The sequence below is a fragment of the Artemia sp. Qi Xiang Cuo genome, chromosome 5, assembly GCF_049724085.1.
Source record: "Artemia sp. Qi Xiang Cuo chromosome 5, ASM4972408v1, whole genome shotgun sequence".
In the NCBI taxonomy this organism is placed as follows: Eukaryota; Metazoa; Arthropoda; class Branchiopoda; order Anostraca; family Artemiidae; genus Artemia; species Artemia sp. Qi Xiang Cuo.
In genome coordinates this window covers 73,663,429-73,680,951 of record NC_142798.1, presented here as the reverse complement: position 1 = coordinate 73,680,951, position 17,523 = coordinate 73,663,429, and the positions used below count along the sequence as shown (strand labels likewise).

At 37.3% G+C, this 17,523-nt stretch overlaps 1 protein-coding gene across 2 annotated transcripts in view; it reads left to right on the top strand.

Moving 5' to 3' along the window:
- The window catches only part of LOC148952502 (uncharacterized), a 31,961-nt gene extending 23,549 nt beyond the window's left edge, over positions 1-8,412 (top strand). Inside the window, exons 11-12 of one of the 2 annotated variants that reach the window (XR_016141814.1) lie at positions 1,257-1,405; positions 3,959-8,412. Coding sequence is in view for 1 of the 2 variants with exons in the window: in XM_089089935.1 (XP_088946061.1) it covers positions 6,792-7,250 (459 nt within the window). In the remaining variant the exon portion in view is untranslated. The remainder of the gene's footprint in view (positions 1-1,256; positions 1,406-3,958) is intronic. The other variant, XM_089089935.1, reaches the window with a different exon arrangement.
- The last annotated feature ends 9,111 nt before the right edge of the window (positions 8,413-17,523 follow it).

The window sequence follows — 17,523 nt, the reverse complement described above, 5'->3', positions numbered from 1 at the left end:
GAAGGCAGAACCACCACTGAATGCGTCCGTATTTCCCCACGTCACCGCCTAATTAGGTTCTTTCAGGTGTTAGTTTCTTTTTTTGTCTTCCTCTTCTACTGTTTTTTTCTCCTTTTTATTTTCATTTTTTACTTGCTATTCTTCAAATGCTTTCTATTTCAATTTGTATTTGTTTGTTTAATGTTTTTGTGTTACTCCACTTTTTTTTACTATTATACAGTGCAGGTAAAAAATAAATTATATATATTCTCATTCTCTTCCTACCTCTCTCTGTTACTCTAATATACACACAAATGTCAGGCTGTATGATGACTTGCTTCATAACGGTCTTCTTAAGTATATTGAATGAACATTTCAACAATGATACTAACCTATTTTTCAACTATGCGTATGATGTCTTTTAAATATTTAAACACCCTTCCCCCTCCCACCCTGAGATTCTTGGAAAGTTTTTACTCAACTCCCTTAACCGCTCCTGGGAAATTGCAGATACAGGTTTTGACAACATGAATGCACATGGTGTCGTGAATTTGTTCAAAATGTCCCCGAAAGCTTCAAGTCAACACCAAAAGTTGTTTCTGAGATTGCAGATAGTTTTTCTGCAGCTCGGCTGCACACAGTGTTTTATCAAGGGTTCAACAACCCTTGAGATTCTGCGCGGGGTTCCTATTGATAATCTGGATACCCATATTGTCTGTTTAGCTTTACAGCCCCCACAGTCATCCCTGAAAGTTTCAACCTTTGGTAATTTCTGAGATGTTGCAGATATGTCCTTCTAAAAACCTCAATACATATACTGCCCTTTGATTTAGTTCAACACCCCATCAACATGCACTGAAAAATACAACTTGATACACTTAGCCACTCCTTAGATATTGTAGATACGCCCCTTTGATAACCTAGATGCATATGCTATCTTTTAAATTCGCTTAACATAACATGAAAATTTTATCTTGTTACCCTTAGCCTTTTTGTAGACCCAATATCAAATATACACCCTCACCCCTCTCCCAAGAACAAAACCTCCCCATTTGGAGGAGAGGGGGATTGACCCCCTCTCCTCCAAATGTTTGTCCTACTTGTAAAAACGTAATAAAAATGCATACACACTTTTTGATGTTTTTGTACCAAATGATATCCAGTGGCGGTTCTGGTATCTCTTGCGCCCGGGGCAAAATTTTGAATTGCGCAGATATGAAATCATTTGATTCAGACAATCTCCGTTGCCTGATTTAATTACTGTGTTTATTTTTCAGATATCTGTTTTCCATGGCTTTTGTACAATGTGACGTTTTTCTTACAGATTCTTTTTTACGTTTGCCGATTCCTTTGACTATCTACTAACCAGAAGTATTGATTTTTTAGAATGTGAATAGGAAAAGATGACTGATCAGTAGTAATCAAGGTAAGAGGTATTCTGGACTGTTTCGCCGTATCCCTGAATTCATATTTTTTGTACCCTGGTATAAAAGGTGGCCTGCGTTTACCCCCCCCCCCCCCCCCCTCCGTGAGTTTACGCTGTGTAAAATTCGACAACACATCGGTTTTTACGTTCATTTCTTCGTTACTTTAGAAATAAATATGGGCTATAGATTTGCACATTCGGAGGGAGGGGTAAAGTATAGCGGGTCTGCGTGCAAAATGTGTTTGGTACAATTATTCTGCATATTAGATAGATAGATAAATGTATTTTAAAGCCAAATTTACGGCCATGAACACTGTAAAATAACATAAATGAAAGGCACAAATAACATAAACTTTGATCTGCGATCATCATAAAACACTAAAATGAAACACTACGTTAACCTAATAATAGTACTTAATGCTTGGAAAAACGGTCATTGAAAAAAAAACACATTTAACACTTGGAAAAAACACTTAAGTGAAACATTATTTACTTTATATTGTTTTTTTTTTTTTTATTTTTTTTTTTTTTTTTTTTTTTAGTTAATAAAATTTCCATATACATCGCAATTCTTCTGTAATTTTTTAGTGGCCATATACATAGAAAGAATTGTTTTCTGACTTCAAACTATTCAAATATTCCCCTCCTCCCTCTTATGTGCAAATATATAGCCCAAATTATGTATTTACCGTATATTCTGTCCCGCTATTACTTAGCCCCCCCCCCCCCCCAATTTGCAAATCTATAGCCCAAATTTATTTCTAAAATAACGGAGAAACTAACGAAAAAACCGTTGTGTTCTCGAATTTTACACAGCATAAGCTTGAGCTCCCTAAATACAAAAAAAAACATGTTAGATAATTTTCTGATGTTAAAATCAGGAAACGTCGTTGATACACCTAAAGATCGTATTTGATAATTTAATAAGATGATGAAATTTGTTTGCTAAGCTTTTTTCAAAGGAAGAATCGGCAGCAAGGCCGCATCCAGGGGTGTCCGTTTTATCTTTTGTAAAATGTTGAAGGCTACCAATAAGCTGGAATGGGACGGGGAAAGGTCTTGTGAAAAGATTTGGTTTGTTGTTGGTATTAGTTGTCATGTTTTTCTCTTCCTCGCACCAAACGTACACCCCAATCCACATCATAAAATTTTAACTTTTTTTACGCAATAGTGATTTGCTCTTTGCTAGGTTCCAGATATTTCCCGTGTGTGATGTCATCCCAGAAACTTTTTACAAAAGACTTTCCTTGCTATGATTAAGCTTGAAATTTTTTACTAATGATAACCATGAGTTTTTTTTTCTTTTTTTTCTTTTTTTCTATTATGAATTCGGTTGAATTTAACTTTCAGTATTGGGTTTTGAACCTAGCAACAGGAAAAACACGAGATATAATTTCCAGTCAGCCTAGTTTCTGTCAAGGGATCAAAAAATCTGTGGAAATGTTTTTTTCTTTCGTCTTGGATAAAAAAAAAACAGGTTCTTTTTGGAAAATTGCTTGTTCATGATATGACAGTTAAACTTGAATTACTGATCAGAAAACTCAGAAACAGCTTGCGTCGAGAGGTGGTTTTAGGGGAGGGATTGAGGGGGGCACTTGTCCCGGATGCAAAATTTCAAATAAATAACCATAACGCTTATAATCATTTTTACTTCTTGAAATTTTATTTTTATGAAAATAAAGTTTAGGTCGCAGTTACTAAATGAAAATAATTGATAAATAAATAATTGATTGATAAAATTAAAATAATTTTAAAAATTAGAAATAATTAATAATAATAATTAAAATTATTAATTTAATAAACTAAAAAATAATTAACACATAATTTTGAGGTGGCACTAATCAACATTTTGCCCCGGGCGCAAGAGAGGCATAAAGTGTCACTGCTTGCGTCCGTTTTTCCCCCTTATCACCATATAATTAGGCTTTATCAGGTGGGAGTTCCTTTTTTGTCTTCTCTTTCTTCCTCCTCTAATGTTTTTTCCTATATTTATTTTTTACTTCATATTAAATGTTTTCTATTTTGATTTGTATTTGTTTTTCAAGTGTTTTACTATTATATAGTGTAGGTAGAAATAAATAATATATATATATGGTACCATGAATGTCATGAATTTCTTTTTTCCCTTTGATTTATTCATTTTGCCTGTCAACTTTTCAGTTTTTTGCAAGGTTTGATGGTGACAGACTTGGTTAGGTTTTAACCCATTTCTGAGATTTATATTCTAATTTAACCTAACTTTAACTTTTACCATCAAAGCTTGTATAAGACTGAAAAAGCTGATTAGCAAAGCTAATTGAATCCAAGCAGAGAAAAGGGAATTTCGGACATTCACAAGTGAATGCCGACAGTAACCAGATTTCGGACATTCTCACTCTCTTCCTACTTCTCTCTTGCTCTCATATACACACAAATGTCTGGCTGTATGATGACTTGCTTCATGACGGTCTTCTTAATTATATTGAAAGAACATTTGAACACTGATAACAACCTATTTTTCAACTATAATCTTAGTTAACCAATATTAGTTCTGATTCTTGTATTTTGTTTCAGGTTCAGTCCCCTTGGCCATTCATATGTTCAGAATAGCCAAAATGGTCCTGGATTAAAGCAACGAAAAACCGTATAGCTCATAACAAACGTAAAAGATCTCACTAAAAATAGGCAGATTGTTGCTTAGTCATTTCTTCAAAGGGCGATTGAACCTGATCTGTTAGAAGTAAACGCCCTTGCAGTCATTCTTAGAAATCAGACATAATAGTTGCGAAATTTTCGTGGACTTGAGACGATTTTATGTATATGAGTGTGAAAATCAACGGGATTATTTTCGTTTTCGCTTTTATCGTTTTTTTTGCGATTTCAAGCTCTTGCTTTGCTAAGAATTGCAATTCTGAATCCTAGAACGGTACGAAGTATGTTTCTTCCTATGATCCAAAAAAAGGGTTCCGAGAACTAAAGGCACTGCGACGAGGAAAGAAGCACCTCGGGAAAGGTTGCAAAGACACAGGGTGTTTCCGATAAATTTTCTATGTCCTCTGTGATACCACGGGAAAGGTTCATGAGCTATTTTTTAAAACGGCATATTGACCTGACAGTTTGTGTTGCGGAACCAACACACGGGGGTAGGGCCAGGGGCGGATCCAGGATTTCTTTATTGGGGGGGGGGCAAAATAGGTTGATCCGATAAAGTTGCGTTAGGAGTAAGTTTAGTTAATGGAAACTTGCGTTAATTAAGTAAATTACACTACTTAGACTACGTTAAAGGGTCGCCCCCCTGGATCCGCCACCGGGTAGGGTGATCTTGACAAAACAGACTATTCTAAATAATTTCACTGCTAAACAAGAGGGACTTCAAACAGACGAAGGACCTGCTGATGATGACTTTAGAAACCCTGCATTATGGTTTTATTGCGACGATACTGATTAGGTACGATACACCAGTGCCTGTTTTAGCACAGAGGGGATCTAAAAACATGTTTAAAAGATGTGTGAATGAAAAGGATGGGTTAATCCTAAAGATGAATACCCTCCCCCACTAGCTGTGTACAAGGGTGCTAAGACAAACAAAAATTTCCTTGACGCGGTTCTAGTAGGCATAAAAGCTCTCCATAGCGAATCAGCATGTATCACTATTGGTCCTCCGAAAGAGGTGAAGAACATGTATTTTGGTCAACCTCTTCCGTATATAATTTTAGGAAGACAATGACCCCAGAGATACGTAAAATTACGTTTAGGAAAAGTGGAATTTTTTCCTGGAATTCCAAAACATAGATTTTAGTAAGTTAACTGACCTTCAGCCTAATAAGGATGTAGGTAGCCCTACAGAGAGTGGAATTTTGCCAGAATGCGCAAAAATAGGCCTACAAAACACAACAAATAGCAACCAGGTTCCAATAATTATAGGCCAACCACTTGAACAAACCAAAATCGAAATATTAAAAGAACATTTGGAGGCAAGCATTGAGCAAGCTACATTGCGGGACTTTGTCTCCAATGACTGACCAATTTGGACCGGTGCTAAAGAAATGACAGGTCTGTATAAATATTGGAGGTCCACTGAAGAGGAATATCAGTCAGAAGTACGGGCAACCTCCTTGCACCTCTACTTCTACACCTTTTCGTCGAGAACACTCACAGATTTTAACCTGCCTCATTTGCCGGAAGGGCCGCTAGCCCCACAAGCTGAACCGTTGATTGATATCGACGAAACCACTGGGTCATCCAATGAGACGTTTTACAGAGGGATGTCTCCTGCACAAATAAATGAGGCACTTCAAGAGAGTCTTTCAATGTCACCCAATAAAAATCCCATTGGAAACCTCTGTAAACTGGGTGAAGAATATGCAGAAAGCCGGGTTTCCAGTAACTAAGAAGCGATTTGGCTCAGGTAGCGAAGATACAGGTCGTTGCTGATAAATTTTCTTAGTGATGGCATACCAGGTGAGAGGTTAATGACCACTTTTTTAAAATGACACACTGACTTGGTAGTACGTACTGCGACCGACAGATGGTGATAGGGCGACCTTGACAGAAGGCAGGATTCTAAATTACTTCACTGTTCAAAAAGATCGACTTCAAACAGATGAAGGAATGACTGATGAAGACTTTACAAATGCTGCCTTATGGTTTAACTGCGACGAGACGATGATCAGGTACGATCCACCTTTGTGTGTTCTAGCAGAAAAAGGATGTAAAAATGTTTTAAAAAGGTCTGTGAAAGAAAAAGATGGATTAACCGTGTTGGCATTTGTTAGTGCCAAAGGTGGGTATACCCTCCCCGCCCCCCCCCCCCCCCGCTAGTAGTTTACAAGAGTACTAGGCCAAACAAAAGTTTCATTGAAACGGTTCCAGTAGATATAAAGCCATGAATTGCGATTCAGGATGGATGACACAGAATTTGTTTCTCAAATGGATGGAAGAAATATTTCATCCATGGTTAGTTCAAGAGGGTTACGTAAATTTTGTTTTGACTATGGATAACCACAGTAGTCACATCCTTGAAGTCATCAGAATTTGCTAGGAAAAAAAATATTAGGTTAGTGTGTATATTACCAAATGCTGCTCACATTTTGCAGCCCTTAGATGTAGGTATATTTAAGCCGCTTAAATGCATTCGGAAGAGGCACGTAGGCCTCTGGACGAAAGGACACGTGGATGAAAATGGCAATAGAATTGAAATCATCAATTGTCCTCCGAAACTGGTAAAGAAGACGACTTTTTTGTCGACATCTTCTATATATCTTTAGGCTCCAGAGATATGTACAAATGTGTTTAGGAAAAATGGCATTTCCCTGTGCAATTCCCAAAACATTGATTTTAGTAGGTTAACTGAACTTAGGCTTAATCAGGATGTAGCTAGGCCTACACACAGTGTAATTTTACTAGCATGCAAAGAAATATGCCTACAAAACACAACAAACCACTTGAAAAAACCAGAATCATAATAAAAGAGCATTTAGAGAAAAGTCTTGATGAAGCTTCATTACAGGAATTTGTCTCCAATAACGGTCCAATTTGGACCTGTCCCACAGAAATGACTGGTGTGTATAAATATTGGAAGTTCATTGAAGAGGAGTATCAGTCAGAAGTATGGGCAACCTCCTTGAACCTCTGCACTTCACCTTTGTCGTCGAGAACGCTCACAGATTTTACTCTGCCTCATTTGCCGGAAGGGCCGCTAGCCCCACAAGCTGAACCGGTGATTAATATCGACGAAACCATAGCGTCATCCAATGAGACATTTTACAGAGGGGTGTCTCCTGCACAAATCAACGAGGCACTTCAAGAGAGTCCTCCAATCTTACCCAATAAAAAACCCACTGGAAACCTCTTTACGTTCGTGTGAAACCCCTTACATTCGTGAGAAATCCTTTTCAGGAAACACATTTTCTTCGTGTTCTTCTGATATAGTGTCAGAATTTCATTTCCCTGGGGATGCTCAAATGAGTATGTTGAGAGGTGAAAGGGCGAACGTGTGTGTCATAGGATCCACTGTGGATAAACTTGTAGAGAGAGGAGTAGGTACGCCTGCCAAGAGATTAACACTCACCCCCACTAAACGTCTTTTAAGTGTTCCAGTAATAAATCAGCCAAAGAGATCAACACTTCGAGGTCTATTTCGTTACTTACTGAATCTTTTTCTCCATCTTCAACGTTGTCGATGAATGTTTGTACTTCAATGAGTTGTAGCATTGTTATATCTAAACGGTTTGATAACCTCTACGATTCGTCTTCATCCCCACTAGAAGCTTTATTCCTCTTAATTTTGTTCAACTTCCAACTCAGCTTTTAGTCTGCGGAGGTCATGCCCATCTAAATCTATTTGGTTATACCATTGATCTCTATCGAACCACATTAGTCATTTTCTAAGTTTAGGGAGACAATTTCAGGCAAGAGATACTATATCCATATTTAGCCATAAGACCCGACTACTTGATTTAAAGCGGTTTTTAGCAGTCACCTATTTTGCAACTACGTGGCAATGTTCATTTTTGCTTTGTTCATGCTATATGGAAATGTAACTTTTTTAATTTTTGAGACCAGTTTGTTCATAAAAGAAAAACAAATTGACTGGCTATAGGTCATCGTAAATGTTAGGAAGGGAACCTACATGAAGCGATAAAAATGACCCGACACTTGAAGTGATGTCTGAATTGGCCATATAGCTCTGCTATATTAAGCGGTTTGGAAAAATTCTATTTGTCTATACCATTGTTCACTATCGAACCGTATTAGCCATTTTATAAGTTTAGGAAGACAATTTCAGGGTAAGGGTCACTGTACCCATATATAGCCATAAGACATGACTACTTGATTATAAGCGGTTTTAACATCTCTTACAAGTCGAGACGAGGCTTTGGAAAGGTCTCCGATTGCTTAATTGCAAAAAATAATACTTTGTATATGTTCTGTCTCATTAATAAAAAGCTCTACATATCGTGTTTTTTCGAAATTCTTTTTCCATTTTATACGCTAATTTTATTGTTTTAATAAATAATATCTCTTGGTTTAAGTTATTATAGTAAAGATGGTTTTGAGTTTGCTTTTTTAGAGAGTATTCGCTCGAAGGTTTTTGTGCTGCCCGCGCTTATCTGGTTCGGAGCTTTTTTGCTAATCGTGAACAAAAATGGTGTGACATTTTCTGGATTGTATTAACCCAGTTTGCTTTTAATCGGTGAAATGATACTCATCGGTTGGTCGTTCGATTTGATTTTCGACAGTAATATTTTGGCAGCACAACAGTTCTGCCTAAGAAAAGAGCGATAGAGATAGCTATTATAAATAAAAAAAAAACTGAAAAGTTCAATAACGACACCTTTGGGTACGACGTTACCCCTACAGCCCCTTGGGTAAGGGCTGTAAGTTATGTTATACCAGTTGATTAAACCTAGGATTAGTTATTGGGAAAGAACGTATCTTTGATCTTGGGCCTACAAAAATGTTAAGAGTATTAAGGTGAAACTTTCATGGGACGTTAAACTTAAGTCAAAAGATAACATGTGTATCAAGGTTACCAAAAGGGAGTATTTACAGTATCTAAGGAGTGGTTAAGGGCATCAAGTTTTTTTTTTTTTTTTTAGTGCATGTTGAAGGGTGTTGATCTAATTAAAAGGGCACTGTGTGTATTCAGGTCGTCAGAAGGACAGATCTGCAATATCTCAATTGCCAAAGGTTGAAACTTTAAGGGATTGTTAAGGGGACTGTAAACCTAAACAACAGACTATGAACATCCAGATTGTCAATATGGTGCCTGCGCAAAATCTCAGGAACATCTCAGGGCAATACGGAACATTGCCCAATTGGTAATTGAATAAAATCAACTTGGTGGACAGTCATGCCATGGCTAATTGGAGAAAAACCCAAGACATAGACAATTACATAGTAAAAATATGTAATTGAAGTTATCAAGTATTTTGCAATAGGTTGCATCAAGACGCTGGGTAATTGTAGACAGAGAAAAGCCAAGACAGATAGTCCAAGTAATTGAGAGGCAAATGTTTAAATGGCTGGGGCACGGGTAAATGGCAGGAGTATGAATGACTCTTATTGGACACATACTTGTCAGGTTAGTTTTTGGAAAGGCATGCCTGCCTAGAGTCTTAGGCATGCTGATCAAGAATTTAAAAAAGAGGCAAACAAGGCACACCCGCCTATGGTCTTAAGAAGGTTGACCAAGAATTTAAAATTGACATAGGACCATAAATTTGCTTGAAATAACAGGCAAAACAATTGTCAATATGGTGCCTGCGCAAAATCTCAGGGCAATACGGAACATTGCCCAATTGGTAATTGATTAAAATCAACTTGGTGGACAGTCATGCCATGGCTAATTGGAGAAAAAGCCAAGACATAGTCTGAGTGAGAGGCAAAGTTGGCATAAGTGTTTTTCAGAATTATAAAAAAATTATGTAATTTCACTTGTTGAATGACAGTCAATCATCCATGCTAGGGCAGAACTAAGATAGGGGATATTCAACATTCAAGGGATGTTAAACTTAACCAAAAGACTATGTCCGCAGCGAGGTTGTCAAAAGGAAGTATCTGCAATACCTCGGAAAAGGGTGTGGGTGTTGACTTGAAGCTTTCAGAAAATGTTAAAGAAATTGCCCTGAGATTTTGCGCAGGCACCATATTGACAATTGTTTTGCCTGTTATTTCCACGCTGTTAAAAACTCGTACCTGCAATATCTCAGGAACAGTCAGGGAATTGATTTAAAACTTTCAAAGAATCTCGGGGTGGGAGAGGAAGGGTGTTTCAATATTTAAAAGTTACCATGCGCATCTTGGTTTTCAAGAAGGCATATCTGGAATGTCTAGGAAATGTTAAGCTCAATCGATGACGCTGTGTGGATCCTGGTTTTCAAAAAATCGTACCTTTAATGTTTCAGGAATGGTCAAGGACACTGAGTTGGAACTTTCAGAGTATGTTCATAGGATTTAGAAGTAAACCATTAAACTATGCGCATCAGAGTTGTTAAAGGGGTCTATCTGCAATATTTTGGCTAAGGATAATATCCTGATCAACATCTAACGATATTAAGTTGAATTTTCAGGAGGTCGTTGGAACTGGATAAAATTATACTTTGTGCATCAATTTGATCCTAAGGATGTATAAGGAACAGGTAAGAGAATGACTTGATACTTTCAGGTATATTTGAGGGGGGACATAGAACTATATCAAAAGACACTTTATGCATCCATGTGGTTATAGGGACTTACCTGCAGTACCTCAAGAACGGCTAAGGGTATAACTTAAAACTTTCATGGAATGCCGAACTACATCAGAAGGCACTGTGTACGTCATGGTTGTCAAAGGGGTGTATCTATAATATTTCAGTAATGACTAAAGGTATTGAGGTAAGACTTACATTGCATGTCGAGATCAATAAAAAAAAACTGCGCTTTCAGGGTGTCAAAGGGTCGTATCTGCAATGTCTCGGGAACGGCTAAGGATATACTAGGCGTGTAGAGATTGTTAAAAAGAGCGTAGTGTCCAAAGAACATCCAAGATACAAAGTTGTGTGCATACAGGTCGTAAAAAGGGACATTTGCACCATATTTTGTGCACATAGATTGTTAAAAGGGCGTTTCTATAACATACAATGATGCAAAATAGGAACTTTCAGGGAATGGTAAGTAAAGGACTGGACAGAATCAAAAGGTACTATGTATATCAAGGTCAGGGGACACGCGTGATAAAAAAGCCATATTCGCTATATATTTTTAAACGCCATATTCGCTATATGGCTGCATAAGCATCCTTGAGAAGAAAAATGCATTCCGAAAAATCTCGTTTTCTTGAAGATGGGGACAAAGAATGAGATTAAGGCCGGAGAACATGCTTCGTTATCCATCTGTGGTGACAAGAATGAAGACCTAAACTCAGCTTGCTATCGTATCAAACAGTTCGTGGTAACGAACTGTAAGTAAGGAGCGACCTGGCTCAATGGTAACCGAAACTCTAAAAAACGGAATTTTGATATCAATAGATACATGAAAAGAATCAGATTTTAATTCTGATTTCAAATATATAAGTTTCATCAAGTTTAGTCTAACCCATCAAAAGTTACGTGCCTGAGAAAATTTGGCTGATTTTTGAAAAAAAGAGGAAAGAGTCCCTAAAAGTTATAGAACCTTAATGAAAATCACACTATCATATTCAGCGTATCAGAGAACCCTACTGTAGAAGTTTCAAGCTCCTATCTACAAAAATGTGGAATTTTCCATTTTTTGCCAGAAGAAAGATCACGGATGCGTGTATTTTTTTATTTTTTTTTCCAGGGGTAATCGTATTGACCATGTAGTCCTAGAATATCGTAGCAGAGCTCATTGGAACGGAAATTAAAAGTTCTAGTGGCCTTTTTAAGTGACCAAAAAAAATGGAGGGCAACTAAGCCCCCTCCTACGCTCATTTTTTCATAAAGTCACCCAATTAAAATTTTGAGATAGCCATTTTGTTCAGCATAGTCGACAATCTTATAAATATGTTTTTTAGGATGACTTAATCACCCATAGTTCCCAGGGGAAGGCCTGTAAGTTATGAACTGCCCATTGCTTACATTTTGTATTGGTTATTAGGAAGTATACAGACATTTTCAGGAAGGATTTTTTTCTGGTGGAGGGGGGCTGGAGGAGGGGGTTACTTGGGAGAATCTTTCCATGGAGGATGTTTCTTTGGGGTAAGGGACATTTCTATGAAGGGGGTGCCGGATTTCCAAGCATTATTTAAAAAACGATCAGAAATTAAATAACAAGTTTTTGCAACTGAAAGTAAGAAGCAACATTAGAACTTAAAACGAACAGAAATTATTACGTATATGAGGGGGTTCGCCCCCAAGTCAATACCTCGCTCTTTACGCTACAGTTTTTTTTTTAGTGCTTTCAAAGGAGCTATCTATTCTAATTAAACGGCCTTTGTGATTCAGGGGTTTGTGAATTAAACAAAATTTTAACTATTAACGCAAAGAGCGTGGCATTGACTAAGGGGAGAACCCCCTCATATACGTAATAAAAAAACAATCGATACGGCTCAATAGTAATCGAAACTTGTAAAAACAGAATTTTGATGTCAATAAATGTATCAAAAGAATGGGCTTATAATGCTGATTCTAAATATATAAATTTTATTAAGTTTAGTATTATTCATCACAGGCTACAAGCCTGAGAAAATTTACCTGATTGTTTAAAGAGGGGGGAATCATCCTCTACAAGAGAAAGAATTTTAATTAAAATCACACCGTCAGATTCAGCGTATCAGAAAACCCTGTTACATAGGTTTCAAGCTCATCTGCAAAAATCTGCAACTTTGTACTTTCTGCCAGAAGAAAAATATAAGAATATAGAAGTTCGTTACGTAAGTTAATTTGTGAATTACGTGAGAACCAAATTTAGACAGCCATTTAGCAAAAGAAAAGTAAAATTTTTATGCAAATTTTGATTTCTTATTCAATGACGGTGAGCCAAAATAAAAGCTGCATTAACTAAAAAACGATCAGAAATTAAATGAAAAAACAAGTTTTTTAAACTGAAACTAAGGAGCGACATTAAAACTTAAAACGAACAGAAATTATTTCGTATATGAAAGGGGCTGTCCCCTCCACAACGCCTCGCTCTTTACGCTAACGTTTGACTTTCTCACAACTCTATTTTTGTTAAACAATAAAAAACTTTAGCGGAAAGAGCGAGGGGTTGAGGAGGGGACAGCCCCTTTCATATACGGAATAATTTCTGTTCGTTTTAATGTCGCTCCTTACTTTCAGTTTAAAAAACTTGTTTTTTTTATTTAATCTTCTAAAAGTACGACTTAGCATCCTCAAAACTTGTGCATCCTGTAGAAGTACCACCCATACGTGCACCTGGAAAGTTTTACTCGCTGCGTGTTTATCGTCAGGTTCGAAACTGGAGTGAAAATAGTAGTCTCGACCCTCTTCAGTAGGAGTTCAGGTGCAAAGAAACAGTCCAGGCCTCTACGATGACTAATTTGCGTACTGCTCAGTTGAAGATTCTGAAAATTGTGAAATCCTCCTGTTTGCGCCACCTTTTAAGACTCGTGCACACAAACAGTGATTAGATACTCAAACAGGAGCTTCAAAATAAATTCGGCTTATTTTCTATAAAAAAAAATTCAATACACCATATGGTACAGGAACGGTATAATGGTGTTCCGTCTGAAATATTTACAGAATTTTCATGTTGCAAGCTTAACTTGCATCGTAAGATCACGTTACGACTTTTAATAATGTGTCGATAAAATTTTAGAAAGTGGGTTGGTTCGTGATAGATCCTATTCTATTTTAGCGTGGTGGACTAGTTTTTCTAGCTTGCCCTTCGTTGCCGTTATCACTGTCCACAGTCCTTAGTACTTGGATTAAGTGGGTTAAATACAGGACTTGACCAAAGACGCATTTCATTTATTCAATTTAGAGGAATCTATATATCTTTAAATGAAATAACAAGTTTTTTTCAACTAAAATAAGGAGCATTATTAAAACTTAAAAGGACAGAAGAATGACGCCTGAATCACAAAGGCGGTTTAGTTAGAATTAAAAGCTCTTTTAAAATTTCATTAAAAATACTAGCTTAAAGAGCGAGGTATTGAAGAGGGCCGAACCCCCTCGTATGTGTTATAGTTTTTGTCCGTTTTATGTTTTAATATTTCTCCTTACTTAGTTACAAAAAAACTTGTTTTTTTAAATAATGCTTAGAAATCCGACTCGCCCTCCATGGAAAACTTCCTCATGAAAAATTCTTCCGTGGAATGATTCTCCCACGTAACTCCGCCCCCTCCCTCGCCAGAACTTTCCCCCATGAAAACTTCTGTATACTTTCCAATAATCAATATTATATGCAAATAATGGGCAAGTTCGTAACTTGAAGCCCTTTCCCTGGGTACTATAGGGAGTTAAATCATTCTCACAGTTGTTATATTTATCGACTAAGCTAAAAAAAATGGCTATCTCAATATGTTAATCGGGGGACTTTGAGGAAAAATGAGCAGGGGAGGGGGGCTAGCTGCCCTCTAATATTTTTGGTCACTTAAAAAGGGCACTAGAAATTTTGATTTCTGATCGATCTTCTACGATTACTGGTTCGATACGATAACTCCTGGTGAAAAAAAAAACAACAAATAACGCGCATCCATGATCTTTCTTCTGGCAAAATTTCACATTTTTGAACATAGGAGTTTGAAACCTCTCCAGTAGGGTTTTCCGGTCTTCTGAATCTGATGGTGTGATTTTCATTCAGATCACTTGATGTTGTGGGGGTGTTACCCCCCTTTTTCAAAAATTGCGCAATTTTTTTCAGGCTCGTAACTTTCGATGGGTGCCATTGAATTCGATGAATCTTACTTACTTTGAATAAGCATTAAAATTAGATTCTTTTGATGTATCTATTGTCATCAAGGCTCTGTTTTTTAGAATTTCGGTTACTATTGAGCTACATCGCTCCTTACTTACAGCTCGGTACCACGAACTGATTGAAAACACTAGTTTTCCTCTCATTTCTTTTTGAAAGGTCAAATTTATTTTAATATCTTATAATTGTTTGTAATAGGGACGAAATGGATGTTGAATCTGAAGTAATCTGCTGATGATATCCTATCATGGTTGCAGCAGTAGTTACCAAGCTAGTAAAAAGTGAACGACGGCCCATAGTAGAAGAAACTTGAATTTTGTGTTTTTGAAGAAACTGCCAAGTGACAATTTTTTCCCTTCAAACCCTGTTTTTACAAAAAAAAAGAAAGAAAAAGAAGCTTATTTAATCAATAATTTGTAATTGCAAGAATTTTTTTATTCTAATTAAAGTCTGGGAAACCTCAGAAATGTCCAATCCAAATAAAACAACATATTCTAACCACGATTTTCGAAAACCCTGAGCTGGATTTGTATAGCCCCCCACCTCTAGTAACAGGAGATAATCAAAATATTGTTATTGATGTCACTTGTTTTCCTTTTTACTTTTATTGGGAATGATCATATCAAGCCAGTGGTCATAGATCATAGAGATGGGGCTAATTTGAACAAATAAAATATCAAGTGATATTTTTAAATAATACCCCCTCGCCCATGCTCCTCTGCTTATGCCTCAATGCAAGGAAAATTGCTGTAGAAGTCACAGAATTGCTGTTCCTCTTTTTAAAAGACTGAGATTTATTTAATTTCTAGAAGGTTATTTACATCATATGCGCTGCCTAAGTAAATAACGATGATAGCACAATGTATTAATTTTTTTCCTTAGACCAGGGCACTTCGTATTGGACGAGTTGTCGTAGAAACTTCAAAAAGGGCTCAATCGACTGGAAATTGGAGTGGCTTGTGCCCTTTTTAATAGTCGAAAGTGATTGGAAGGCAACTAACACCCCTTCTACGCCCACTATTTCCCCAAACACATCCAATCAAAATTTTGAGATAGCCATTTTGTTCAGCGTAGTTCATTTCCTGAAAGAAATTATGTTTTTTAGGAGAACACAACCCTCAGGACAAGGGTTGTAAGTTATGCTCTGGGGGCATATAAGCTTTTATAGAAAGTATTGTCGTAGAAATTTCAAAAAGAGCTCATTCGATTGGAAATTTGAAGGGCTAGTGCCCTTTTTAATAGTCGAGTGAATTAGAAAAAGTGATTGGAGGGCAACTAACCCCCCTCTCACGCCCACTTCTTCCCAAAACACATCCAATCAAAATTTTGAGATAGCCATTTTGTTCAACTTACTTGAAATCTCTGAAAATTAGGTCTTTGAGGATGACAAGCCCCCCACAACCCTCAGGGCAAGGGTTGTAAGTTACGCCCTGGGTTGTAAGTTACGCCCTGTAAGTTACGCCATATAAGATTTTCATAGAAAGTGTTGTCGTAGAAACTTCAAAATAGGCTCATTCGATTGGAAATTGGAATGGCTAGTGCCCTTTTTAATAGTCGAAAGTGATTGGAAGGTAACTAACACCCCTTCCATGCCCAACATTTCCCAAGATATATCCAATCGAAATTTTGAGACAGCCATTTTGTTCAATATAGTTAACAGTTTTGGAAATTATATCTTTGATCAGGACACTTCACATACAGTCTTCAGAGCCACGGTTATCAGTCATGCACTGGGGACATATAAGGTTTTCATTGAAAACTCTGTCGTAGAAAAAAAGAACTCATTCGATTGGAAATCCAAAGGGCTAGTGTTCTTTCTAATAGTTGAAAGTGGTTAGAGGGCAACTACCCTCCTCTCACGCCCACCTTTTCCCCAAACACATCCAATCAAATTTTTTAGATAGCCATTTTGTTCAAAGTACTTGGAAGTTTTGGAAATTAGGTCTCTAAGGATGGAACCCCCCGCTCCCCCCCACACCGCCCTCAGGGCACGGGTTGTAAGTTATGCCCAAGTGGCATATAAGGTTTTTATAGAAAGTGGTGTCGTAAAAACTTAAAAAAGGGCTTATTTGATTGAAAATTGAAATGGCTAGTGCCCTTTTTAATAGTCGAAAGTAATTGGAGGGCTACTAGCCCCCCTCTCATGCCCTTTATTTCCCCAAACATATACAATCAAAATTTTGAGATATCCATTTTTTTTTCAAACGTAGTTGAAAGTTCTGAAAATTAGGTCTTTGAGGATGACAACCCCCCCCTCCCCCCACCACAGCCCTCAGGGCAAGGGTTGTAAGTTGTGCTCTGGTGGCATATGAAGTTTTTACAGGAGTTGTCTTAGAAACTTCAAAAAGGGCTCATTCGATTTGAAATTGAAAGGGCTAGAGCCCTTTTTAATACTCTAAGGTGATTGAAGAACAACTAACCCCCCTCTCACGCCCACCATTTCCCCTGACACATACAGTCGAAATTTTGAGATATTCATTTTGTTCAACATAGTTGAAAGTTCTAAAAATTAGGTCTTTGAGGAGGAACCCCCCCCCCCACAACCCTCAGGGCAAGGGTTGTAAGTTATGTCCTGGAATCATATATGGTTGTTGCAGAAACTTCAAAAAGGGCTCATTTGATTGCAAATTTAAAGGGCTAGTGCCCTTTTTAATGCGCGAAAGTGAATGGGGAGCAACTAACCCCCCTCTCACGCCCACCATTTCCCCAAACACATTCAATCAAAGCTTTGAGATAGCAATTTTGATCAAAGTAGTTGAAAG